Source organism: Hirundo rustica, chromosome 3 (genome assembly GCF_015227805.2).
Source record: "Hirundo rustica isolate bHirRus1 chromosome 3, bHirRus1.pri.v3, whole genome shotgun sequence".
Classification (NCBI taxonomy): domain Eukaryota; kingdom Metazoa; phylum Chordata; class Aves; order Passeriformes; family Hirundinidae; genus Hirundo; species Hirundo rustica.
Window position 1 is genome coordinate 114133800 of NC_053452.1, and position 26864 is coordinate 114160663.

Here is a 26864-nt window from a genome sequence, read left to right on the forward strand (position 1 = left end):
CCAGGGCCTCACCACCCTCACACAGAAGAAATTCCTCCTAATATCTCATCTAAAGACATGCTCTTTCAATTTGAGTGAAATTTCCCCTTTGTCCTGTCACTCCATGTTCTTGTCCCAGCTTTCCTGTATGTTCCCTTCAGGTACTTCAGGAATTTTTCTTTAGAAGGACTTTGCTTTAGGGGAAAAGTGTTTATTTGGGGACCAGATGAGAAGAAACTATTGATGCTCCTGCAAGATTCCAGCACTGGTCCCATAGAATGGCCACATAACCCTGCCAGGAGATCCAGCTCCTCCATGCTTTGTTAGCAGGATACCTGCACGGAGAAATCACCCAAATCCAGCAGAAAGGACAAGAAGCAGAAGGTTCAAATCCAAACTGAGCTGAGCTGCTGCTGTAGTGATAAAATAATGGTAATTTCTGCCTATTTTGGGTGGTAAGAGGCAGCTCAGAACAGCCAGGTAAGATTTAGGGGGCTCTAAGGCACCTTACAGAGTTTGTGGTGTTCAGATCAGCACAGGGGATCCCAAGGATGTCCATCTGCCCCATTCCTGGAAATGTCCAAGGCCAGGTTGGGTCAGCCTGGGATAGTGGAAGGTGTCCCTGCCCATGGCAGGGAATGGAACTGGATGATCTTTAAGATCCCTTCCAACACAAACCCTCTCATGATTTTACAAACTACCACTACAGCAAGCAATTTCCAGCTTGGGCTTTGCAAAATCTCATCCCAGCAAAAACTCAGGCTTGGATCCGGGCGTTCCCAAGAATTCAGCAGTCCTCTGGAAAAGGTCCTGTGCCCAGGGATGCTGTTGGAACTGGCAGTCTCTGGAGTTCTGTGGGCAACAGAAATGATTCCTTGTGTCTGAGGAAAAGAAAAAAATACCGAGCCATAGGTGTGGACAGTGCTGGTGTTGCACAGGTTTATTTTGACTGAGCACACCTGATTTCAGGGGTCCACTGCAGGTGGCTGATGTTAGAGCATCACCAGTGGGAGCACCACTGTTCTTCAGCTGCTCCCCACCAGTTTGTATTTTTTTGTATGAAGACAATTTATCCAAGATAAACCCAGGCCAAAAAACATTCAAACCCTGTGGGCTGGCTTCAGAGGGACGTGGCTGCAGCCTTTCACTGCTATCTTATGGCAGCTCATTTGAAATCCATTACGCAACCGAATTCAAAATAAACATTTACAGAAGAGGGAGCGAGTGACAGTGTGTGGTCTGTTCCTGTGGGGAGACAGACAGACAGACAGACAGACAGACAGACATCCAGCCTTGGGAGCAGCACCTCTGCTGTGAACTCATCCTGCTAGACCTGGGCTCTGGCTCTGAGGCCGACTGACCCTGTCTGGCCACGTCCCTGCCCTGCAATGCTCCGGGCTGTCAAATCTGCGCGGCTGAATCCAGCTTGTTCATCAGGAAGGGGCCCCAGCCTTGGTCATTCCCGAGCCATGTCCTGGGATTGCTCATCTCACACCAAAACCAGGCCAAGGGCTGTTTCACCGTGTCCCTGTCTGTTCCCTGGTGCTCTTTGGTTCATGGGCACAGGCCCAGTTTTGATTTGGATGAGATTTTGCTGAAAATGTGGAACATCCACGTGCTTGATAGACCAGACTCTGCTCTGTGAGACCCAGCAATAGGATAGCAGGAATGGGCAGGAACTGATGCCCAGGAAGTTCCACCTGAACATGAGGAATAACTTTCCTGTGCAGTGACCAAGCACTGAACAGATTGCCCGGAGAGGGAGTGGAGTCTCCTGACTGAGGATATTCCAGAATTATCTGGACACAATCCTGTGCCCTGAGCTCTGGGATGGCCCTGCTGGAGCAGGGAGGTGGCACCAGTTGACCCACTGCCATCCCTTCCAACCTGATCCATCTTGGGTTTCTGGGATTCCTTTTTGCTGCTGAGAGCTCCTGTAGGTCTTTCAGACAGTTTTAACACGCAGCCAACAGCTCTTCCATCTCCCTTGGTGCCTCTCCATCATCATCAGCCTTCAGGTGCCTCCCTGCAGCACAGCGAGAGCTGATCACCGGGCTGAGTTTGCATATGCAGATGTGAAATCTGACAAAAAAAATGGATGCTGGCAGGAAAAAAAAAAAAAATTTAAAAAAATTGCATTTTCATCAGAAATGTGAAAATGCTGCTGCTCATTCTGAGTCTGCATCACTGCAGCCAAGGCATCCCCCTTCTCTGCACTCCAAACTTCCAAACCCTGGGCAGGCACAGCCTCTAAATTGCTGCGGGGGTCTGGGGTACCCCCGGCATTCAAAGGGAGGTGGGAAATCCCAGCCCTTCCATGCTGGAGCTCAGGAAGGGGCTGTAAATCTCTCCTTGTTGCCCGCGGCAGGAGGAGGGATGGTTCCGGCAGGAGAAGGGAAGGGTGAAAAAAAAAAAAAAAAGGCTGTGAAGGGGTTTCTGTCACAAAAGCTGAATGTGGAAACGTGGGAATGTGGGACGGGCCCTGGATGGTTGGGGGTCGCTGGCCAAGGCTTAACCCTTCACAGCCCCAGCTTTGCAAACGCGGGCAGCGGCTCTGAGCCCCCAGAGGGGCGATGTGTGGGATGCTTTGGATGGTGGCCCCCAGGCTTTGAGGGGTTAAACTCCAACTTCTGGGGAAGGAAGGAAGGAAGGAAGGAAGGAAGGAAGGAAGGAAGGAAGGAAGGAAGGAAGGAAGGAAGGAAGGAAGGAAGGAAGGAAGGAAGGAAGGAAGGAAGGAAGGAAGGAAGGAGGAAGGAAGGAAGGAAGGAAGGAAGGAAGGAAGGAAGGAAGGAAGGAAGGAAGGAAGGAAGGAAGGAAGGAAGGAAGGAAGGAAGGAAGGAAACCCCCTCTGTCCCCTGCCTTTGATCCTGGACCCCCTCAGCCAGCAGCCGGGGCACTGTCTCTCGGGGTCAGCCTCTCCTCGGAAGCAGCTAAAATGGTTTCCAGCCCCACCGGGGCATTTGCGGAAGCAACGGGAGCTTGCCCAGCACAAAATTCAGGCACAGGCTGGTTCCTAAGCTGGTTTCTGCCCGGGGATGGATGGTACCAGCCGGGGTGCACCACCCTGGGGCTTCCCAGCGAGGCTGTGGCATCCTTGCGAAATTCCCCTCGGCACACACAGTGACCGTGAGCAAGCTGTGGCACCTGGAAAACGCTATCCCAAAGCTCTCCCGAGTGCCGGAGGACCCCAAACTCTTTTCGGGGAGGGGGGTGATATCCATGGTAAGAAACACCATCAGCATGGGGACACCAGCAGGTTGGTGTCGGGAAGAGCCACAGATTCCTTCGGGAGCGCAGCAGCTCTCCGGGCATCTCCTGCAAGCCTCGAGGGCACCTGTCCTCCAGCGGAGCGCTCCATCTCTGCTCTCCACGCCGAGAGGAGCATCGCTGATGTTCCTCCCTCTCCTGGGTGCCGGAGGATGTTTAGGACCCAGGCCGTGCAGCTCCTCCCTTTCAGGTCTCTCCAGGGTTATTGCTTGGTGGGAGGTAGGTTCAGGGCTTGGTGGTATGAATGAAAGAGAGAGAGGAAATCGGCGCTGAAAAGCTCAAACTGGAATAGCTCGCCTGTCTCCAGGCAACAGCCCTGACGCAACCGCTGGGGAAAGAAAAAAAAAAAAAAAAAAGAAAAAAAAAAAAAAAAGTCCCTTAAATGAAAAAAAAAAAAAAAAAAAAAAAAAAAAAAGGCAAACCAAAAAACAACAATCCAGCCACCACACACACAGATTTCTGAAGCGAGACACAGAGCAGGAGGATGAGACAGACTCCGGGAGGCACTGGTGACACCGCTCTGCAAACACCAACTTGGGGACCCGAGGTGGAAGGAGGGAGCCAAGATGCCCGTGCAATCCCCGCTCTGATTCCAGCCCCGGTAAGTTTGGTGCTCGCGGTGCCTTGGGGGGACAGAGCCACCGCGGGGACACCGGGCACGGGAGCTGTGGGAGGGGACCCGCGGCAAGGACCATGTCCCTGGGGAGCGGCAGTGAGGGGTGACGGGGACCCGGGCGCTGCTTCGTGTGGCGGGGCTGGGGTTTGCGAAGAGTCCCCCCAGCCACAACCTCCTGCCTCGCCGACATTCCCTGGAGATGGCCGGCTCCCCATTGACTGGGAATGTCTGAATCCTCCTTTCCCGTGATGTTTGTGGATTTCTCTCTCAGCTGGGAGCAGCGTGGGGCTTCTCACCCTCTCCAGGAGGATTTTTCCGCCCTGGGTGAGGTGTAGCGGGGGAGAGGCTGGCCGGGTTTCGGGGCAATCACCTGTTGCTCCCTCAGCCCCCAGCCCGAGATGAGCAGGAGCCCTGGGGAGCTTTGTGGGGCTGTGCAGTGCAGACATGGTGGGATGAGCCGTGGTGGCCGGGCAGGGCGTTGCTGCCTCGGGTTTTTGAATCAGGCACCGTGTGCCGAGCAGAGCGGGTTTCCACCTGCTCGGGTCTGGCCCTCGCGGCTCACGTCTACACCAAGGAGGGGAAAAAAAAAAAAAAGCCAAACAAACAAAAAACCAACCAAACAAACAAAAAAAATCAGTCAGAACTTCTTCAGAACCCTTTATAACAGCTTGGGGCTAATTGTTAAAATAATAGCGCCAGCCCACACCCCACCCAGCACGAGTGTTTGTGCAAGCCCAGCCCGAACGCCCCGGGGTGCTGCACACCAGGGCACCATCCCCATCCTAGAGCCGGACCCGCTCCGCTCCGGGCGGGCTGACACCTCTCCCACCGCAGGCGCCTCTCTAAGGACACCCCTCCCTGTTTCCCCGTTTTCCTCCTCTGTTATTCCACGATCCTGCACCCTCCAGAGCTTTTCTACATCGGGGACCTCAGCGGAGGGGAAGGGGGGGATGATGAAAAGAAGCAGGGGGGATGATGAAAAGAGGCGGGGGGAATGGATGAAAACCAAGATCCTGGCTTCCAGCGAGGAGCTGTGCCCAGCGGATTCCTCTGGCTTTGTCTGCTCATCCCCTGTATCCGAGGAACTCCCCACTTCTCCAGCGGGAACAAGGCTGTCTTGGCTGCCGCGGGTTTGCTCTGTGCCAGCCATCGTTTCAGCACACGGGAGCCGCTGCTGGTTTTTGCATCCCAGCTCGTCTCTGCTTTCAAGTGCCCATTAAATTCTCCCCCCCCCCTCATCCTTCACGGGGGGCGTTCTGTGCGCCACAAAAATCCAGCAGAACGGGAGGAATCCGGCTTCTGCCGGGCTCTGGGCTTGCAACAGCCCTGCAGCCATTAGGTGTTTGCAAAATGTAGCAGAGACACTGCAGGGAGGAGGAAAAAAAATAATAAAAAAAAATCAGCCTCAGAGCAGCGTAGACCTTCTGGGGGGGAGGGAGAGGAGGGTCTGTTTGCAACCAGCTGATTTTAAATGATATAAAATCCCAAAGTGCAGCTCAGCACTGGGAGAAGACAGGTCTGAGGACAGAGTTTGAACGATCGTGGTTTGGATAATTGGATGGGACAGGGGGCATGTAAAGGGGATTAGGGGGTCACCGAGGGGCTGACCCCACTCTCCTGATCATGTTAACTTGGAGCCTGGGGGTCTCCAGTGGGACCTGGCCGTGGCATTGTCCCTGCAGGGGCTGAGCTCGGTGCTGGGCAGATTGGAGCTCAACAAAACAAAAAGAAAAAGGTTCCGTGATATTTTTTTCCCCCTTTCTTTGTGAAAACACACCCTTGCATGCTGCACTTGGGGAAAAAATAACTCCCCGTACAGGTCTCCTGGGAAGAAAGCATTTCTCAGCCTGCCCTGGCTCATTCCCAAGGAATCCCAGCCCTTTTCATTACCCTGGGCACACGGGCACAGAGGTCCCTGCCTCTCCTTGCTGAAACGCGGCTGTGCTTGGAACGGCAGCAGGGGAAAAGGGGGAGCCACCGGCTGTGCCAAGCCACGAGTCCTTTGGGGGCATCTCTGGGAACAGGTTGGCTGTGCCACCTCTGAGATTAGCTCCAAAACCTGCCGGGAGCCTGGGGCAGTGCATGGAGAAGAAGCCCTTGCCCATAACCCACGGCTCCACAGACCTCAGAACACACCGAGGGTGGACATGGTGTCTTCACCAAGGGCCTGAAAACTTGCCTTTGCTTCTGCTCCTTTATCCTTCCCCTCCTAAGAGGAATCCTACCTGGTTTGGGCTGATGGGTTGCAAGCACTGACCCCATTCAGCTTCCCAGTTTGCAGCTACTTCCAGCCGACTGGAAGACTGGTTTGCTGGAATGCCGAGCACTTCTTCATGCAAGATTTCCACACAAAGGCTGGAAATCTGCTGATCGAGGGGAGCCCAGCTGGCCTGAAAATGGAGCTGCAAGTGTCCATCTGAGGCAGGCAGCAGCCTCAGCCCTGCTCCCTCAGCAGGAGCCGGCCGGGGGCTGTGTGGGGGACGCAGGAGGGGTGAGGTGTAGTCGGGCAGGAAGGTGCAGATGTGTTTATTGAAACAGGTTCTGACTCCACCGGTGATGCTGGAAATCAGCCAGGGAGAAGTGCCTCGAGGCAGGGAGTGAAAACTGGTCCGCTCTAATCTCACAGAGTCACAGAATGGTTTGGGCTGGAAGGGAGGTCCCTTCCATAAAGCTCATCCACCCCCTGCCACGGGCACGGACACCTTCCACTATCCCAGGCTGCTCCAAGCCCCGTCCAGCCTGGCCTTGGACAATTCCAGGGCTGGGGCAGACATCTCTGCATCCCTTCACTCCTCTGATGGAATTCCTGTGGCCCCCATTGCTCTCCCCTCCTCCCTTGCAGTGCTCAGGGCTTTTTCTGGAGGCCGTTTGGGCAGAAGGATGTGCCGGAGCAAACCGTAGTCTTGCTCCAGGTCATACACGAATGGAAAGCCTCTCTTTTTCCCATTTTCCCAGTTTTTCTGTGAAAGCCATATCCACATCTATGCTTGCAATGCCCATTTTGGTCTCATCAATGTTGATTCACCATTTTTCCATGGGGAAAGGAACAAGCTCACAGACAGGAGCGTGGCCGGAAGGTCTCCACGGGCACTGTGTTCAGTGTCACCGAGGGCTCTGCCATGACTCGTCCAGCACGGGCAGAGCCCTTTCCATCCTGTCCCAACCATCCTGAGCAGGCAGAGAGCATCTGATCCTGACAGCACCAATTCCAGCCCTGGAGCATGTCCTGGCTTCAGGACCAGACAGTTCTTCACGGTGCTGGAACTTTGTCCTTTTGAAGGGAGGGAAGCTGAAGGTCACTTTGGGACCAGGCTGGCTTTCTGCAGGAGAGGATTTCAGCTGCTACAGAAAAGGATTGGGTGGGTAAGCACCAAATAATAAAATCCAGGGAAACCAGCTCTCCTCGGTGTTGGTGGCGTGGCTGGGGATTTGTTCTCCAGCTCTGCGGGGCTCTTCTGCAGAGCAGCAGGATGGGGGGGCTCTGGCAGGGAGAGGAATCCCCCAGCTCACCAAATGCACACGGCACAGCAGCTCCTCTCCTGACAGGGGGAAGGAATGAGTGATGTGCAACCACCCTGAAAGGGAACCACCAGCCCCAGGCGCCTGCAGTGTTGATCCTGATGGGTTTCTCCTTCCCTCACCCCGTTCCTGAGGCCTCTGAGTCTGTGCTGCCCTGAGGATGCTCCGGAACATCCATCCAGCTCCCTTACTCCATTGCTATGGCAACCCCTTCTCACAGCCACCTCCTCCTCTCTGCCCCTCTCCCAACCTGCCGCAGACACCCAGGGGGGGGTCAGAGACCTTCGGGGGGGAGTCAGTGACCCCCACCCCATCCCTGTATCATTGCTGTGCAAGGAGGGAGGCAAACACAGCTCTCCCTGCACACCAGGTGCTCTCCCCCACCTCTCACGCCACCTCAGTGTTCCTCCATCCCACCTTTTCAGGCTCAGGGTCCCCCTCTGCTGCTGGGAGCTGCAGAGCTGGATGGTGACATTGGCAGGTTGGATTGACTCCAGGGGTTTCCTCTGTAGGACTGGGGGGGTATCTGGGTGATCCCTGTGCAAACCTCCAGAGCAAATGATCAGGGGAAGTGCATCCCAAACTATCCATGGATCGTAGGGGGTGTCCCTGCACTGATTGGAGTGGGAGCATGGACACCCACACGAGACCTGGAGACACCAGAGGTAAACTCTGTACATCTCTGAAAATCCCCAGAGCTTCTTCCCTGAAGGCCAGTTGAAAGGACTGACTTCTCAGTGAGAGGGAAACTGAGGCACAAAGGGGCTGAGGTGTTTTTTGAAGGTCATTCGCAGGATGAACCACTGCCTCTGCCCTGTTTGCTCCGTGCCAGAGTGTCTCCCGTGGTCTGTGTGGGCAAAAGAGCTTCTGTCAGCTGAGGTTTTGTCTCGTATTGAGGCTTTTTTGTCTTCCCAGCCTCCAGAGGAGCAGAATTCCTCTAACACAGGCTCCTGCAGTCACTGCTGCTCCCCTGCAATAAGAAATAGTGGAACAGGAATGCGCAGTCCACAGGGAATAGCGAAGGAAGAAGAATAATTTGCTCCCCACACCTCCACCTTGGCTAATGGTTGAACTCCCACTTTAACATTCCTATTATTTCTCCATCCCAGGCTTGTGCTTCTGCTGATCCCTTGGGGTAGGTCAGTTGACTTCTCCAACGGAAACCTAACCCAAGAAAGAAATTAAAGGGGATTTTGTTGTTTTTTCTCAGCGACCTGTTGTGTTCTGTGCTTTCAGGATTCATCTATGAGGAGGGGGAACCCCTGAGCAGAGGTTCTTAGGGAGGTGTGAGCAAACGCTCACCCTGTTTTGGGGCTGAACTCGTTACCCCTAATTAGGGGTGGCAGGAACTCCCTGTGGCAAGTGTGGTAATGAGACAAATCAAGGATTAATCACTTAAATCCCCTCACACAGGCCAGCCCAGGGGGAGCCTAGCCTGGGGCAGGGAGACTGGGAGTGTGTGGATTTGAGCCAAAGGCTTGTTCCTGGGAATTGGGTAACTCTCAGGCCCCAAAGGGTTTGTGTTACAGTACAAGGGCATTTTTCACACATTTGCAACTTTCAGATCTCTTTCTCCACAGCAGGTCTTTGATCCAAGTCCAAGATATTGATAGGGAATTAGAGGTGGATCCCTTCTGTCACTTCAGAGCTTGGACAGGCTGGGGAAGAGAGCTGCCGACTTAGGAGATGTCCCTGCAGAGCGAATGGGACGTTTCATGTTAGACCAGGGAGAAAGTGAAGGATGGGCTGAATCAATGCTGCTTTTAGGGTAGGAAAACCAAATCTCCTCCAAGGCTGCTGGTAGTCGTGATGACAGGGAGGGGGAGATGACAGCGGGGTTGTGACAAAGGGGATGCTCCAAGCTGCTGTCCTCTTTTCACGGTCCGATGCTCTAAATGTTAACTGAGCTGTGCCCAGTGCTCGAATAGCAGGGGCCATTCCTACCCTGAGGATTCCATGCATGCTGAGGAGCAGGACAAAGGAGTTGGTGTGGGGCTCTGTTTTGTGGCTGTGGCATTCAGAAAACGATAAAAATATGATCTTTGCTGGAGATTGGCAAATCCAGCAGCCCGGTGTGGAACTGCAGCAGACTCTTGGACTGCTGGGTTTGGGCCACCTTCAGCAATCTCCACCGAGGTCTCATAGGACAGGAGAAAAAAAGCTCAGAAATGGAGTCTTTAAAGACATTACTTGTTTTCCTTTATTGGTTTGGGGAGGAATGGGAGGAAAGGTAAATTCATCGACATGCCCTGAGCCCTTCAGAGCACCCCTCCAACAGGGCAGCCCACGGCTTCCCCTTCTCTTTTTCAACAGAAGAAGGAAAATTTTTGCTGTTCCAGGCATGAGAGCTGCTGGCTTCAACCTGACAGAGTGCCTGTGAGTGCTCCCTCTCCCCGTAAAACTCTCATTAACGTAAATAGGAGCAGGAAGGAGACCACGAGATGACTGATTCTCCACCCCCACATTGTCTGTGTGTACACTGTCAGCTCCTCCTTCAGCTCATGTGCCCCCACACAGTTGTTGGGATAAGTCTCGCTCTCACTCCGTGTTTATTTTAAATTGAATCTTCTTGCTGAAAAGGTTGGAGAGGTGTAATTATGGTCTGGATTTCAGAGCTGCACATGCCTGTGTGGAAATGGCAGGGAGGAGAATGGCTGGGTAACTCTAAGAAGCTGCACACATCCTGCCTGGTTTTCCAGGCATCTCACCAGGCAGGCAGAAAAGGATTTTGTTTTGTGCCTGAAGTTCTGAGGAGAGCTCTGGATCTATTCCTAGCTCAGCTATAGATGAGCAATCGACCTTGAGAATGTCTCTTACCTGATCCTGCCGGCAAATGAATACGGAAGCTGCCTGAGCTTAACTCTTCGAGAGTTGAGTCCTCTGCCCCTCCATGTGCCAGGGTTTGTCAGACCAGCTTTGGGCACAGCTTCCATCAGTGCTGACAGGAGGAGAAGTGGGGAGGAAGCTCCTGGCTTCTCCGTGCCACTGCTCACACGGGGTGTTTGCAAGGGACCATTCCCTGCGGACAAACTGGACATGGCCAGTGATGAAAACCTCAAGTCCAAGATTCCCTGAGTGTCTAAACCCAAACCGTGCCAGCACCCCAGTTAGCTCCTCACATGGCTGGGACCATGTTCCTGACTGGAGCCAGAGGGTCAGGAGGGAGCTGAATCCTCAGGCTGCAGCTTTAGCAAACCCAGAACCAAACCCAGACCTGTAAAACTGGACGGGGGTGTGGTGTGGGGAAGGACAAGTCCCTTTCTCCAGTTCTTTTGACTCAAACTCTTGGGAGAAGTTTGGGTTCACAGAACCACAGAATATTTTGGGTTGGAAGGGAACTTAAAGCTCATCTCATTACACCCCCTGCCATGGGCAGGGACACCTTCCACTATCTCAGGGTGCTCCAAGCCCTGTCCAGCCTGGCCCTGGACACTTCCAGGGAACCAGGGGCACCCACAGCTTCTCTGGGCACCCTTTGCCAGGGCCTCACCACCCTCACAGGGAAGAATTTCTCCCTAATATTTAATTGAAACTTCCCCTCTTTCACGTTGTCCTATTTCATCTGGACCTGATTTGCCCAAATGGGGAAATGTGGGTTTGCCAGGCAGAAAATCAGCAAAACCAGACAGCCCAACATTCAGCATCAGCCACTGCTGCCTCCAGAGGACTTGGGGGTCTGGAAATATGTCCCGGCCTTCTTGGCAATCCTTCTGAGGCCCCTGGAGTTAAGATTGGAGGTGCAGGTAACCAGAGCTTTGCTAAAAGCCAGAGCCTGTCTGTTCCTGCCCCTGAGCACTCAGATAACCGAGGTGAGGTCACCCTCCCCAGCAGCACCTTGGCACTGAGCCTCTCCCAAAACCTCACTCCCCTGTTCCAGCAAGAGCTGTCTCTCTTTCCTCACTCCCTTTTCCTTCTCAAAACCAATACCTTTTTTTTTTTTTTTTTTTTTTTCCCCCTTCTAGGTGTTCATCCAAGGCTGGTTTGGTGCTTGAGCAGGGGCTCACACCTCAGCTGTCCTCCAGGGAGCTGTGCTGAGCACCTTGTGACACCTGGTGAAACCTTGAGGGTTCTCATCTCCACCCTTGGCCCTTTCCAGCCCACCTCTATGCCTTTGGACTCCCAGAGAGGATGTCTGTGCCCAAAATCCAGATAGAAGAGGCTCTGGACAGCACGGATGCTGGCTCTGGAGGGGTTCCTCCTCCAGATGATCACCTGAGGACCCTCAAGGCATTGACAGAGAAACTGAGACTGGAGACCAGGCGCCCTTCCTACTTGGAATGGAAGGCAAAGCTGGAGGAGCAGGCTTGGAAGAGCCCCCAGCCTGAGGGAGATGGGGAGGACGAGGCCACCAAGGCCAGAAAGACCCCAGGGGAGACTGTCCCCATGAGGAAGGTGCAGCTGCACCTCAACGGGAGCCCTGCCCAGGACAAGGGGTCTGTCACCTCAGGGAGAATAGGTGGCTTTGAGAGCATCGACGAAGCTCTGACGTGGCTCAGGAAGGAGCTGGTAAGTGATTGCCTGTCCCTGTTAGCACAAATTTTCAAGAGGGGAAAAAAATGAAAGAGAGGGGAAGCTCCGTGTTCCTACCTGCCTTCAGCCCCAGGTGGAAAGGCAACAATCAGTCATTGTATTTTCCATCACTCACGTGTTTTCCATCATTGCATTTTCCACACCTGGCTCTTCCAGGTCTATCCTCTGTTTTTTTGGTTTTTTTTTTTTTCTTTTTCTTCAAATCCAGTCCATGTTTCAGTCATCCTCCCATCCCAGCCTGGGGCCCTGCCTCACACATCTGTTTATTTCTGGTGGTTATGTGCTGGACTTGCCACGGAGAAGGAGAGCACAAAAATGCTTTGTCTTTTCTAGGAACCTGTGCAAGGAAAATCCAGAGCCAGGGCACAGGGCTGGAATTCACCTTTTCTCTGTCACTTTGCTATCATGGTCTTTGGCACACATTTATCCTGGGCCTGACCCAGCTCAGGCACATTGAGTGATTTTGGGGTTGTCCTGTGCAGGGCCAGGAGATGGATTCAATGATCCTTGTGGGTCTCTTCCAGCTCAGGGTATCCTGTGATTTTCTGGAGGTCGATAGGATGGTTCGATAGGATCGATAGGATAGGATCGATAGGATGCCCTGCCAGGGGAGCTGGAGACTGAGTTCAGGTGCTCTTCACAAGAGTAGAAGCAATCAGACACCAAAAGCACTCTTCCCAGTGATCCTTCCCTTCTCCTCACTGGCATGAAAAGTCTTTATTATTTGGCCCGAATCACTGGAAGTGACTCATGACACGTGGCTTTGTTTCTGTTGCCCAGTTGGAATTTTGCCTGTGAGTCCCAGCAGGAATATTCGCAACAGGGGCTGGGACATCACTTGTGGCCAACACTTGTGAAAATGTTTCTGTGCAGACCATTTGTTTTTGAGAAGCTCTGAAATCTTTGAGGAAATCTTCTGACAAAAAATGAATAACGGTTTTAAAGATTTCTTTGCCACTTTTGCTTCAGATGATGTTGATTTGCCAACTTTCTCTTGCTGCATTTCCCAACTCCACTGGTCCCCTGAGGATTTATTTACAGAGGTGGTTCTGGGTGTTGCATTTTGGTGAATTTTTTTCTCAGGATCGTGGCTTTCAGGAATTCAGGACTATTAGGATCAGCTTTGAGATTATCCCCTACAACCCCTCAATGCTCTGGAGAACCTCAGCTCCAGATCTGTGATCTGAATCTGGGTGCAATCTTAAATTCACTCTTGATGTAAACCCTGAATCTCAACATGATCAAAGAGTGAGACTCAGATTTTCCTTCTCAGTACCCTGGATTTTAAAAGATTTGGGGTTTTCTTTCAATCTCTGCCCATGATGGAAGTACAAATTGTCTCAGAGTCTGATTCTACCCCTCAGACCGGGGTGTGGTATCTAAACCACCATCTGTCAAAAACTGAAAGTTTAATTTAAAGACGAGAAAAGGCCAAGCAAACCATAATTGTTCCTCACTTTCCATTTCCCAGCCGCTTAATTATACCAGTCTGTGCTGGATCTGGACGTGATTGGTAATTCAGAACAATTTCCCTAAAAGAGAGAGCAATTTTTTGACTGCCCACAGGGTGCAATAGCTGTGCTGGAGGCACGAGTGTGGGTATGAGCTGCCAGCAGGCAGAGGGAGCACAGCCAGGCCATCCCATCACACGCTGCTGGAACCAAAAGGTGCATTTCACATTACATTTCAAGGGTGAAATCCAGTTTCTCATCAAACAAAGGAACAAGCTTCCAAACATCCCAACACAGACAAGATTTTTCCTCACTTTTTCCTTTTCCATGTTGTGGTGGCAAAGCCATCAGGAAGGTTCCATAGCAAGATGAAGGCCAGAAACCAACCAGATCTGGGGCTGATCCCCCAGTGTGGGCAGCAGGGGAGGGGGAACTCTGTCCCCTCTGTCCCTCTCAGGTGAGATCCCGCGTGCAGAGCTGCTCCAGCCCTGGGGCCCAGCGCAGGAAGGACCTGGAGCTGATGGAAAGAGCCCAGAGGAGGCACCAGGAGGATCAGAGGGATGGAGCAGCTCTGCTGTGGGAAAGGCTGAGGGAACTGGGCTTATTCAGCCTGGAGAAAGCTTTGGGATGAGCTAATTGTGGTCTTCCAGTTCCTGAAGGAGCCTACAAGAAAGATGGAAAGGGACTTTGGATGAGGCCCTGGAGGGACAGAAGACAGGGAATGGCTTCCCACTGCCAGGGGGCAGGGACAGGTGGGATATTGGGAAGGAATTGTTCCCTGTGAGGATGGTGAGGGTGCCCAGAGAAGCTGTGGCTGCTCCTGGATCCCTGGAAATGTCCAAGGCCAGGTTGGAGGTGGCTTGGATCAACCTGGGATAGAGGAAGGTGTCCCATGGCAGGGTGGAGCAAGATGAGCTTAAAGATTCCTTCCAACCAAAACCATTCTGGGATTCCGTGATTCCATTATATGGTTATTTAGGTTCTGTAGGATTCACCTATCCAACGAAGAGGCAAAAGCTGGTGAACGTGGAGATTCTTTCCATGCAGGAAAGAAGTGCAGCAGCTGTGTGCTTAGAGGATGAAATGCAGCATGTGCAGCCCCATCACCCTCAGCACGGCCCCCAGTGTTCAGGCCGGGTTGTTTCAACAACATCACCCTGGAATGGTTCTGGCTTGTCCCAGGGAACGTCCTGCCAAGCACTTGGATCTTCAGGAGCCTGCACATGCTGGGGACTGTTCCCAGCAGGCAAATGGTACAGGACCACCCTGTTTTGGATTTAACTCTATCCCAGCCAAAAGCAGCAGAGGCAGGATTAAATCTGGTACTGTCACAGAAGGGTTTAGGTTGGGAAATCCCTCTAAGATCATCTAGTCCAACCACTCCCCAGCACTGCCAAGGCCAGCACTAAACCATGTCCCCAAGCCACATCCACACATCTTTCAAATCCCTCCAGGGATGGGGATTCCTCCACTGCCCCGGGCAGCTGTGCCAGGGCTGGACCATCCTTTTGCTGCAGAAATTTTTCCAAATCCAGTTTAAACCTCTCCTGGTGCAACCTGAGGCTGTTTCTTCTTGCCCTATCTCTTGTTACTCCCAATCCGCACAAAAGTCATCATCTGACACTGCAAGGAATTTTCCTCTGTGCCTCCAGAGTCTGCTCTGATTTGGCTTCAGCCAGGTTCAGGCTGCTCACGTTGAGAGGTGAAGCAAAAGACAAAGCCAAGGGTTTATCGTGTGTCTGCTTTTCTTGGCCTGTCACCTGATGTGACCCATCCCAGGCCCTGGCCCCGGTTTGTAGGGCTGACATAAACCCACGGAGCCTCAGCCAGCTGGGCCCTGCTGAGAACCTGGCCCCGGGAAGCTGATTTATTCAGACATGCAAACTGCTCTTGTTTTTGTGCTGGGAGGCTCTGTGGAGGTGTAGGAGCAAACTGCAGCTCCCAGCGTGTGCTGAGCCGCCCCGGGGCTGGAGCTTTTCCCTCCCCAGCTCCTCCTGCCTCTTCTTTGCCCTTGTGTTTGCCTTTGCACTGTCAACTGTGGCAGCTCCTCATCTGTGCTGAGAGCAAAAACTTCACCAGCCCAGGGCTGGTGACAGACTCGAGGACAGGAGGGAGCACACTTTGCCCTTTGTTTTTGAAATTTGCTGGGTTTTACAAGTTATTAAATTAAGCACTCAAAGTCCTCTCCCTCCTAAGTATGGCTAAAGTACACCCCTATGAACAGGGACATCTTAGAACAGTTCTAGCTTTGGGGAAAAAATGAGTTTTCTACCTCAAATTCGCCAGTTTGGCACTGAAATCTGAGGGCTGTGAGCCAGAATGCAGGAAAGACTTGAAAAGGGACACAAATGTCTGATGGTCCCTCCTGGGAAATCATTAAACACCCATGTCCTGCAGGTCAGATTATTTTTTATTAAATATTGAGAGCTTTTATTTCCATTTGGGATACTTATATTGGCTGAACAAGTGCCTGAGTGAATTTAAACAACGATGCAGCACCAAATTTCCTCATTATGAGGGTGGTGAGGCCCTGGCACAGGGTGCCCAGAGAAGCTGTAGCTGCCCCTGGATCCCTGAAAGTGTCCAAGGCCAGGTTGGATGGGGTTTGGAGCAACCTGGGATAGTGTAAGGCATCCCTGCCCATGGCAGGGGGTGGAATGGGATGAGTTTTAAGGTTCTTTCCAACCCAAACCACCCTGCGACCTCTAATGTTAAATTGCTGAAACTAGGGAAGAGTTTAGGATTTATTATGGAACATGATGATCCCCGAGGGTCCGTTTGGGTGCAGCCACCCTGTTCTGGGGAGAGAGGGAGCCAACACAGCTTAAACAACACTGAGCAAGAGTGGGATTTGGGGTGGTCCAGCTTTGACGGGCTTTGCATGGTCCAGCTGGCAAAGGTCTCTTGGGATTTGATGGTGGGTAACTCCCAGGTGCTCCAGAAGGATCTGGGATAACTCAGCTGAGGCTGTGGGTTGCACCACAAGGGTGTGAGCACTTAAAATTAGCCATGACAGGGTGGCATCTGAGCTCCTCTGAAGAAGCCCCAAACCAAGACACAGACAATGCGGGCTTGTCTGAAAGGTTTGGCAGGGATCCGACAAGTGGCCTGTGCTTCTTTGTCCGTGAATCCAAGTGCCTGCACTCAGGAAAGTGCCAATTCACATTTCAGTTTCTTTTGATCTTTTGGAAATAAAAAGGGCTGGCCCTGTGGGACCAGCTGCCTCTCCACAGACCATCCCCCTGAGCTTCATGGACCAGGCTGGGACTGCATCCATGGGACTCTTCTCTTTTGGGAAGAGAGGGAAATCTCAAAGAGCTCCTCATTTCCATGCCTTGAGGTGCTGCCTGCTGAAAATCCCCCAAAAGCAATGCAGAGGAAAGATGGACTGCTGGAAGTGGGAAAATTATTTGTCTTCCTGTCTGTTGAAGGCAAAATTGAAGGCAATTGCTTGTAGCTATTTAGGATGAGCCACCTAGGCTGGAAAACAGGAAAGGATGCATCCAAAGTTTTCTCTCCCTCACCTGTATTAAACATCCCTGGCAGACTCTGAGGCTCAATCCAAGCAGAAAATCCTCCCTAGGTTCATGAGATCCGATGGTCCAGCTTTTCATTTCAATCCAGCAGTTGCTTCACTGCCAGGAAAGACCTGAGTTTGGTTCCCCCTTCCAGCCTGGGAAGTCCAACCCAGCATCCCGTCCATTCCAACAGCATTCCCCAAACATGCTGGTGAGGAACAGCTGGGGCTGGGTGCGCAGAGGGAGGCAGAATGTGTTTAAATGTTGGTTTTAATGAGCAAGACACACCTAAGGCTCTTTCTGCCCTGGCGGTGTGGGGATCAAAGGAAAATCAAGAGCCTGGCTTCTGCTGGATGCTGCCCAGGGGTTTCTCCAGGATGCTGCTTCCGTGTGTGGGATCCTGCTGCCACCTCACACAGATAAACTGGAGTGGGAGTTACCTCGTGGTGACCGGCCCTGTGGGTGAACTCTGCAAACCAAAAACCCCACAGCTTCCCATGGTGTGGCCCCTGTAATCCCATTATTCATTCCCAGGCAGCTTTGTGGCGCTCTGCTGGCTCGACAGTGCTGCTTTTAAAGGGACATCACTCATCCTTTCCAGTAATTGTTTGGTCCTCAGCATGGGATGGGGGCAATGGTTTCAGTATTTGTGCAGAGCCTCTGGGAAAGAGAAGGAGAACAAGGATTTCTGGGTTCTGGCTGAAATTCCGCTAAATATTCTGGGAGGGTTTGAACAGGGCAGTGTTTAATGGGACAACTCCATGGATGCAGGACAGGGGGTTTGCATCTCAAGCCAAGCCCCAGGGATGAGTGTGGGGAGTGAGAGTTCACTGCAGAGCAGCTCAGCTTTCGTGCTCCACGCTCTGCCCAGCTGTCACCCCACAGAGCTGCCTGCACAGAACCTGTCTGCTCCAGGCAAGGAACTCCCAAGCCCATGGGAAGACAAGGCAGCCTTCCAAGGAGCACAGGCAGTGACAGCCCTCATCCCATCTTCCACCTCCTCTCTGTGCTCATCATCCTCTTGTAGAAACATGGAATTGTTAAGGTTGGAAAAGTCCTCGAGTCCGACTGTTAACCCAGCACTGCCAAGGCCACCACTAAACCACGTCCCCAAGTGCCACATCCACGTGGTTTTAGTCAACCACTGCCAGGCTTTGTTCCTTGTCTTTATTTTCTGGAGGTCTTTGCCTTCCAGCTTACGTGAAATCAAACAGATTCCTCAAAAGAGAGGGAAAACAAGAACCAGTCAAAAAATGTAAAGCTGGTTTGCAGGAGAGAAAAAGCACCTATAACTCACACCCCTCTGCACAATGGCCTCATAATTCTCTTTTGAATGTCTTTATTTTTTGGCAGCAGAGGCTTTTTTAATCCCATATTCTTCTAAATATTCAAGGAAAGCCTCTGTTGGCATTTCTTAGGTAACTTGATATGCCGAGAAGAAAGAATGACCCTGGGTCACTTCAATAACATCTGTGATAGCCTCCCTGATAAAATGTTGGGAGACGGGGAAAAATTTCAACAGAATGTTTTGGTTTCTTTTTATCGTAACTCAGACGGGAGAATAAAAACCTGCCAAGCGGCATTGCTCTGCTGGTGGCACAGGTTATGAGGACTCAGAGGAAATAGTGGGGTTTTTTTGATAAAGGTAAATGACCACAACCCTGCCAACAATTTGAGAGAGATTTCCTGAGAGAGAGAGAGATTCACTCAGAGATTGGTACAAAGATGACTTAATCCTCTCCAGACAGCCAAGCTGGAGTCTTATTGTTGGCTGGGAGCATCAGGCAAGGTCCTCCAGGACGCCTCTGTAATGTCAAGAGAATCATAGAATTGTTTGGGTTTGAAGGGATTTGGATACTAAAAATCAATTATTCCCTGTGAGAGTGGTGAGGCCCTGACACAGGTTCCCATTCCTGGAAGTGTCCAAGGCCAGGCTGGACAGGTCTTGGAGCAACCTGGGATAGTGGAAGGTGTCCCTGCCCATGGCAGGGGGTGGGACTGGATGAGCTTTGAGGTCTCTTCCAGCCCAAACCGTTCTGGGTTTCTCTGCTTGCCTGGAGGAGGAAGGATTATGGCACAAGATAAAGCAACCCTGAGGGTGTTTTGGTTCACACCCTCCTTGCAGCAGCCCTTGTGTCAGGTGTGGAAGGGTCTCATGTAGGAATATCAGCATCTTTGTGGGGTCTCTCAAGGGGAGCTTTCCCTCCTCCCTTCCCTTCTGCATCTACAAGCAGAAGCCACCAGGCCAGGAATAATTTACTCCCTTCCCCCAGAGCTGCATCTGTACCCACAAACTGAGCAGCTCATTTTCAGGCCTGGAGGGAAACTGATATGGTCAGATCTTGTCCATGCTGCTAAAATGCAGGAAAGGGAAGTTTATCCCAAAATGTAGAATCACAGAGTCCTAGAACTGGCTGAGTTGGAAGGGGCCTTGGAGATCATCCTGTTCCAGCCCCCTCTGGTGAGCCTATTCCGCTTCTTTCCTGCCTTCTTTTCTTTGTAGCTTTTGTGGGTTTGTTGCTTTTCTGTGAGGAGGGAAGTGGGAATTGTCTTGATCTGCTTTTCCAGTCCTGCCTGCTCCTGTTTCCCGGGCTGATTCCCACACCAAGTGTTCCCCTCCTACCTTCACTGCCCACAGCATCCTGCAGCAATGAATTTTCTTAATTATGAGTTAGAGAGTTAGTTTGTGGTTGTTTTTTTTTTTTTAATAAAAGATCTCTTTCCTTTCATTACTTCTGAATCTTCCACCTTCCCAAGCCAGGTGCCAGGGGAGAAAAGAATACCTCCAAAACACTTAGATCATTAGCTTGGAGGTTGTAGTTCTTTGTCCTGTGGGAAACCATGGAGGTCCCATTCTGAGAGCCACTTCAAATCACCGAGATAAAATAAGGCACAGGGGAAGTGGAGTCCGCCATGGACCAGCTCTGATTTATGCAGGCTGGAAACCCAGGCCGAGTATTTGGGGATCAGTTATTTGGTGTTCTATTTGGTGTTCTTTTAATTGGTCCTTTCCACCTCTAATTGCTCTGTCGCCCTGTGGCTGCCGCCTTATGAGCAAAATTAATTTGGGCTTTGTTTAACATGGAGATGGAAGCTCTGAAGCCTGACAGATACCCAAGCCAACAGCCTTGGCACAGCTTTAATTCCAGTTTCCTGGTGATCCTGAAAACACAAGCAGGCACGGAATTTCTCGATTGTTATAAATCCCCCATCCTGAGCTGGCATTTTTTTGGGATGCATTGCTGGCTTAGAAGATCCCTGTCTCCCTCACAGATCACAAAGCACCTCTAGATGAGTTCACAGAATCAGCTAGGTAGGAGAAGACCTTTGAGATTGAGTCCAACCTATGACCTAACACCACCTTGTCAACCAGACCATGACACATTCAGCCTTTTTTTAAACACCACCAGGGATGGTGACCCTACCACCTCCCTGGGCAGCCCATTCCATGCCCCATCACTCTTTCTGTGGAGAACTTTTCCCTAATGTCCAGCCTAAATGTCCTCTGGAGCAGCTTAAGGCTGTGTCCACTCATCCTGTTGCTGCTTCCCTGGGAGCAGAACCTGACCCTCACCTGGCTGCACCCTTCTGTCAGGGAAGCTGGGGAGAGTGATGAGGTCTCCCCTGAGCCTCCTGTTCTCCAGGCTGAGCCCCCAGCTCCCTCAGCCACTCCTCATAAGCTCCAGACCCTTCACCAGCCTTGTCGCCCTTCTCTGGACGCATTCAAGCACCTCACCATCCTTCCATTCCCCATGATCCGGCACAGCCTCCAGCAGGGATGCGTTGAGGACTGCGTGCGTTGACGGTAAATGCCGCAACCTTCCCCAAAAGCATCTCCTTACACGAAGCTGCTTGGGCAGGCACGCAAGCAATCCCACTGTCCATGCAGTCACACACAACAGGTAGAAGCTGGCAAATGAGAGGCAGGAAGGGTCTTCTGTGTCGGGTTCCAGAGGAGTTGCACCGAAGGGTTCCAGGGACAGAAGACCAAGAACAATGGAGGGTACAGGTTTAAGTAGAGGGGAAGTGAGGGGCGGAGCAGAGCATCAGAACCAATGGTCTGAGGGTACAGGGGCGGTACATGGGCGGGGTAAAGGGTAACAACCAATAGAGGGTGCCAGGGTAGATAGGCGGGGATACAGAAACCAATGAGGGTACAAGGAAGGGAGAACATTCCGGGGAATGAACATATATGGAAAATGGAGACTGAGCAGAAGTGACATAAGCTTACGTCATTTTAATAAACCAGTGGAGTGACATCACTTAGGATATATTGCCATGCTGCCGTAAGGATCTGTGGGAGATGTCTTGGTTTTGAAAGACAGTTGTCTTCCAAGGAAAGCTAGAACTTCCCTTGGAATGGAGAATGTAAACCGCCTTCCCTCCAAATTATTATAATTTTTGCAATTAGGGGCTTTCAGGCAAAGATATGGGAATACGACTAACAGTTTTTTACTAGGAATATTAATTAAAAAAGAAAAACAAAAAAACAAATGTAGTAGTACAAAAAACAAGCAAGCAAGCAAACAGGCTGGAAAAGCCCTGACAGAGTCAGGGATACGACTTGACGCCCTGTTGGTCAGGGTGTTGGAAGGAGTCTGGAGTAACAGATGTGGCTGTGTGGAGTAGAGATGGTCCTGTAGAAAGTCCAGTTGTAACGAGATGGGTCTGGTCTTCCTCCAGGCATCCAGTAGAAAAGCTGGATACCTTGTGTTCTTCAGTCCCAGTTTTTATCTAGCTGGGAACAGCTGGCTCCTCCCACACTGTGTGCAGTATCTCCCAATGGGATGATGGAATGTGTCATGGCATTGGTGGGCCCTAATGGCCCATTATCAGAGGATGTCCCCTTGGAGGGTAGACAGGTGGTGAAAGAGATAAGAAACACTGCCCCACCTGGTTTTAACATCATCAGAAGGCATCCACCTCCCTGGAGTCACAAGAGATAAGGAAAAAACATCTCCCCAACAGCTTTCAACAGATGAAATAGAATCCACATTTTTGGTTACATAACCCAAGACAGGAGAGAAGCCTTTCTCACTATAAAATAAAAGCACATCTCTACTTACTTTGACCCCACCAGGGTCAACATATGAAATCTTAGAGGCAGGCTAGCCAGCCGCCACAGGGATGCAGCAAACCTGCCAGCTAAAACCCTTCTTCCCTTCCCGTTCCAGGCAGAAATGCGCCTGCAGGACCAGCAGCTGGCCAGGCAGCTGATGCGTCTGCGCAGCGACATCAACAAGCTGAAGATCGAGCAGACGTGCCACCTGCACCAGCGCATGCTCAACGATGCCACCTACGAGCTGGAGGAGAGGGACGAGCTCGCCGACCTCTTCTGCGACTTCCCCCTCGTGAGCTCCTTCAGCCTCTCCACACCCCTCAAGCTCATCGGGGTCACCAAGATGAACATCAACTCCCGCCGGTTCTCACTGTGCTGAACGGGGTGGGGGAAGGAGAGGGAAGGATGGGGAAGAAAGAGGGAGAGGGCTCCCTCTGCCTCATGGCTGTGTGAGGAGAGGCCGACGAGGAGTAGAGGGAGCAAACAGGGAGCCCGCAGCTGGTCTTGGTGGCAGCGTAGAGGTGGGCACTGGAACGGCCCGGGGATGCTCGTGGGGAAGGCAGGACCCTCACAGAAGAAACCTGGAGAGCATCCAGACCCAACACATGGACTCAGTTCCTTTGCCAAGTCCCTTCCCCTCCTCTTCCCCCCGCAGGATGCAGCTCGGTGTGGGTGGTTGTGCTCAAAAATCAAAGGAGGGGTCAAAAATCATCCACAAAGTGAAATTCCCTCTTCCCTTCCCCTCCTCGCAGGCTGGAGGAGCATCACTCTCCTCCATGGATGTCCCCTTGGACACCAACCCTCAGCCTCTGCTGCTCCAAGTGTGGGATCCATGGGGCTGTTTCAGGTGGGAAGTTGATTTCCAGTGGGAAGGAGCCCTCCCAGCGAGCAGAGGACTGTGGGTTAAACACTACCAGCCCCAGGAAGTGGTGAGATGTGTTTGTTGGGTTGCTCCATAGAGTCCAGGGCACTGCAGCTTCATTTTGCCTGTGATATAGATTATGGATTCTCCATGGGAACATTCAGAGATTCCAGAAGTCTCCTGTGTGCCCTGGAAGTCATACCCAGAGCAATACACGTTTCTGATCCTGTTGGATCCTGTTGTCAGCAGCAAGACAGCCTGTGGTTCACCCTGCAAACAAGGAAGTGTTGTATCTAAGATATCTCTCGTCAGAGAAGTCCCCAGGCTGACATCCCCCAACCGCAGCACCAGCAAACCCTGGATCCTCTGTAGCAACACACATCCATCAGAGAGAAGAACTTCAAGAGGAGAAAAGGGGACTTTTGGGTCATGAACTCAAAATGGGACTCAAAATTAAATCGAGAAATTGCTATGATGAGCTTTGGACCTGCAGCAACACAGGGGGTTCCCTCCCTGCCCAGCAGAATGTGAGATGGATGCTGTATTTTCTTGCCTTTCAGTGCACACGGCTGCCTGTATCTGGCACAGGGGGCAGAGATCTCTGGTGCTGCCCAGCAAGGGACTCCAGGGGTCTTGCCGCGGCAGTTTTGGGACACCTGGCACCCAAGACGATACAGATCAAGTGTGGATGCCTTCAGGCTCTCCCTCCTGTGCCCACACCGCTCCTGACCCTGTCAGAGCGGAACAATCCTGCCCATGGTGGCCCTGCCACGGCAGGAGGGTTGGAACCAGACGATCTTTGTGGTCCTGTCCAACCCAAACCACTCCACGATCTCAGCCCAACTCTGCTCCTCACCGCGTGCCCGAGCAGGAGCAGCTCTTGGCTGAGCAGACCTGGCTGTGTCCACAGCGCCAGCCCAAGGCCTGGGAAGGAGCAGGAGGAGCAATCCCACTGCTCTGGAAGCCGTGGCTGTGTCAATGTGCCTGTAGCTGTCTGTGAGCTCTGTGTGTGTGTGTGTCAGTTGCTCTGTGTGTGCATCTGAGCCCGTGGGATGCCTCTCCCTGGAGGCTCCGGGCTGGGTTCGCACCTTGTTCCGAAATGTGATGGGAACTGGGATCTGGCGGGACCCCGACGTGCCTGGGGAGATGCAAGGAGGCTTCCAGGCCTGGGGTTCCACAGGGAGTTTGAGGTTGGTGCAGAGAAGACAAATAAATTGTGTGCCTCCACAGGTCTGCATGGTAGGGACAAATTAAGGGGTTCACAGACATGTGGGGCTGGGGACTCCGAGCTGACACCGGTCCCCCATCCCCTACAGCCCCTGGGTGATGCCTCCCCATCAGCTCCAAAGCTCCCTGAGCTTTTCTTTCTGCTGAGGAAGGAGGAATTTTAGGTGCCAGAGCTTTATCAATACCATCAGCACCATGCCTGGGTGCTAAATCCTGTGCTCCCCAGGTTAGGAAAGTTTATTTTGGGTTGTGACCAGACTGTCACTTGGCCTCTGGACAAGACAACCAGCTACGGTGCCCTTCAGTTTACTAGGAGCAGCCTTATTTCCCCATGGACATCTTGGAAAAAAAAAACAACTCCCACCTCATTAAAATTCTTCTTTGTTTACTTTTTTCATAAAAATAAATCAGTTTGTGTCCCACATGTTGATTTTCAGAGGCGTTTTCAAGCAGAAGATAGAAATTATGGTCTTTCCTCGAAAATAATGCCTTGGAAAAGGGGCTTGGTTCTCTCTAGGGTCAGCTGGAGTGGAGTACAGAGTGGGCCTGCCTTTGGGCTCTCGTCTGGTGGCCAAAAGCAGGAGGTTAGTTCAAGCACAGTCTTAGTGGGCCATAACACGTGGCACTAGAAAATCAGATGTCTGGGTTCCCAACGTGTTTTCTGCGTTAAGGGGGATGAGGGATGGGTGTAACTGCCAGCTGTTTGTCAAAATGCACAATTTTTTAATTATAAAACCTCTGTCTGTATGAATTTCTGCCTCTGGTCTCTCACTGTGTTGGGGAAGCAGCAGGATGGTGTGTTCCAGGATTACAGGTGTGCCAGGTGTTTTCCTGGCAGGTTTTTGGATCCATTCACACCCGTCCGCTCCACCTGGCAGTCCGGGAGAGATGGGAGGAAAATAAGGTTGGAGAACTTATGGTGTATTTGGACAAAAACGTGTGGGAAAGAAAGCAACAAATTAAGAAATATTTTGATGTTTTATGTAAGTTAGCCGCTGAGTGAAAAGTGGGTCCAGGCACTCCAACTAAATCAGGTTAGGGAGGAAAAATAAATAGAAATAGGTCTGATTTTTGCTGAATTTTGTTTAAAATAAAAAGTCACCCAAATGTTGGGTCAGATTTGAGAAACATGAGGACAGCTCATTGCTCCCACCACAGAATTCCCAGAGAGGAGCCTGCAGGTCTCAGATGTCCACAATGAGATGATTCAAACCCTCCAGTGGTGCTTCCTCTCCTGTGGCTTAGAGCCACATTCCCTTTCCCAGAAGCCTGGAGAGAAAAGCTGCTGGAAATCAAGGTCCTGCTGAAGTCCATCCTAAAAATGCTTCTTTGTGGACCAACAAATCAAAGCTGCACCTCCACCTGGAGCACCAGTGTCTGCTGCTACATCTCTTGGAAGCAGGAATCTTCTGGGCGCTGATTCCAGTGTTGTCCTCAGGCACCCAGCAGTGAGACGTGTTCCCCGCGAAATGGAAGAGCCAGTTTGAGACTAATCCCTAGGAATAATTAATTGCATTTTTAATTCAGGTGGCCAGGCTGGAGGACTGTGGATTTTTCCAGGCTAACTGCTGGAAGATAAATTTTCAGATTATTTTTCCTTGCCGCCAAAAGCTCAATGCAAATTTTAAAGGAGGGGCAGGGATTGGTCTAGCATTTTAATTGGACAAAATTTGCTTTTACTCAAAACTTAAACACTTTGCTTAAAATTCTTTGCTTAGAAAGAAAGACTTCAGTATGAAGGTGCTGAGGCCCTGGCACAGGTTGCTCAGAGAAGCTGTGGCTGCCCCTGGATCCCTGGAAGTGTCCAAGGCCAGGTTGGATGGAGCTTGGAGTAGCCTGGGGTAGTGGAAGGTGTCCTTGCCCATGGGTAGGTGTTGGAACTGGATAATTTTTAAGGTCCCTTCCAACCTAAACCATCCTGGTATTCTGCAAAAAATAGTTCCAAAAAATTTAAATTACATCTGAGACATTAACACTTCATTTTTGTTCAAACATTGTTTTACTGTTAACTGTTAAAATTTTTTCCTTGAAGGAGCCTTAATAAAACTTTTCCACTTTCTCTTCTTCAGCTAGACCCAATCTCTGAAGTTTTAGTCAGTCCAAAGCTCTACAATTTTGGCCATGAAAAAATCAGTTAAAAATTAATTGGCCCAGCTTTCTTTTTTTCTTTTTACTTCCTTTGGGTCAATTAAGAGGAAGCACAGAGCGATTTTGCACATTTTGCTTCACAATCAGCTGGCTGCTCTCCCTGGCACGGGCTGCCACGACCTAGTAATGGACAGGACCTTGCTCCTCTGTCACAGCCCCAAAGCAGAAATGATGAAAAGGGTCATTGTTCCCGGGAAAGTGTCTCATTCCTCAGACTTTTGGCACTGGGAAGTGCTATCCCATAATCAGTGAGTGATTCGAGGTCTCCCACAATCACCCCCATAAAACCTTAATTAAATTCGGTGGAGACGCAGTCACAGAAATGCCACGTTGGGTCTCCTTGCACCAGGAAAGCCAAGGAATGACACATTTAAGGATTTAAAGACTGAATCTTCAGATTGAATCCGCTACACAGGGTTTCAACCACCACAGTTCAACCTTTTTTATAGATATAGATATTGATATGGATATATATGGGAAAGAATCCCAGCTGGAGCATTCCCAGCACCTCGTGAGTTTGTTTCACAGCCTGACGCTGTCTGCTGAGTGGGTTTTCCTTCAGATCAAGGCAGACAGGAGGAGGGGGAAGGAAAAAACAAGGGATTGCAAGGAGGAGGTGGCAGGCTCCACACCAGAACCGGAGCCAGACTCGCCTCCCCCGCCGCACGTTTCACGACCAAGTGTTGTG

At 51.4% G+C, this 26864-nt stretch overlaps 1 protein-coding gene across 1 annotated transcript; it reads left to right on the plus strand.

The window, feature by feature from the left end:
• The first annotated feature begins 3675 nt into the window (after nt 1–3675).
• On the plus strand, nt 3676–26059 carry FAM167A (family with sequence similarity 167 member A). The gene is made up of 3 exons (XM_040060863.2): nt 3676–3847; nt 11344–11887; nt 22055–26059. The coding sequence occupies exons 2-3, from the start codon at nt 11510–11512 to the stop codon at nt 22316–22318; spliced, it is 642 nt and encodes a 213-aa protein (XP_039916797.1). The 5' UTR covers nt 3676–3847; nt 11344–11509; the 3' UTR covers nt 22319–26059.
• Nucleotides 26060–26864: the final 805 nt, after the last annotated feature.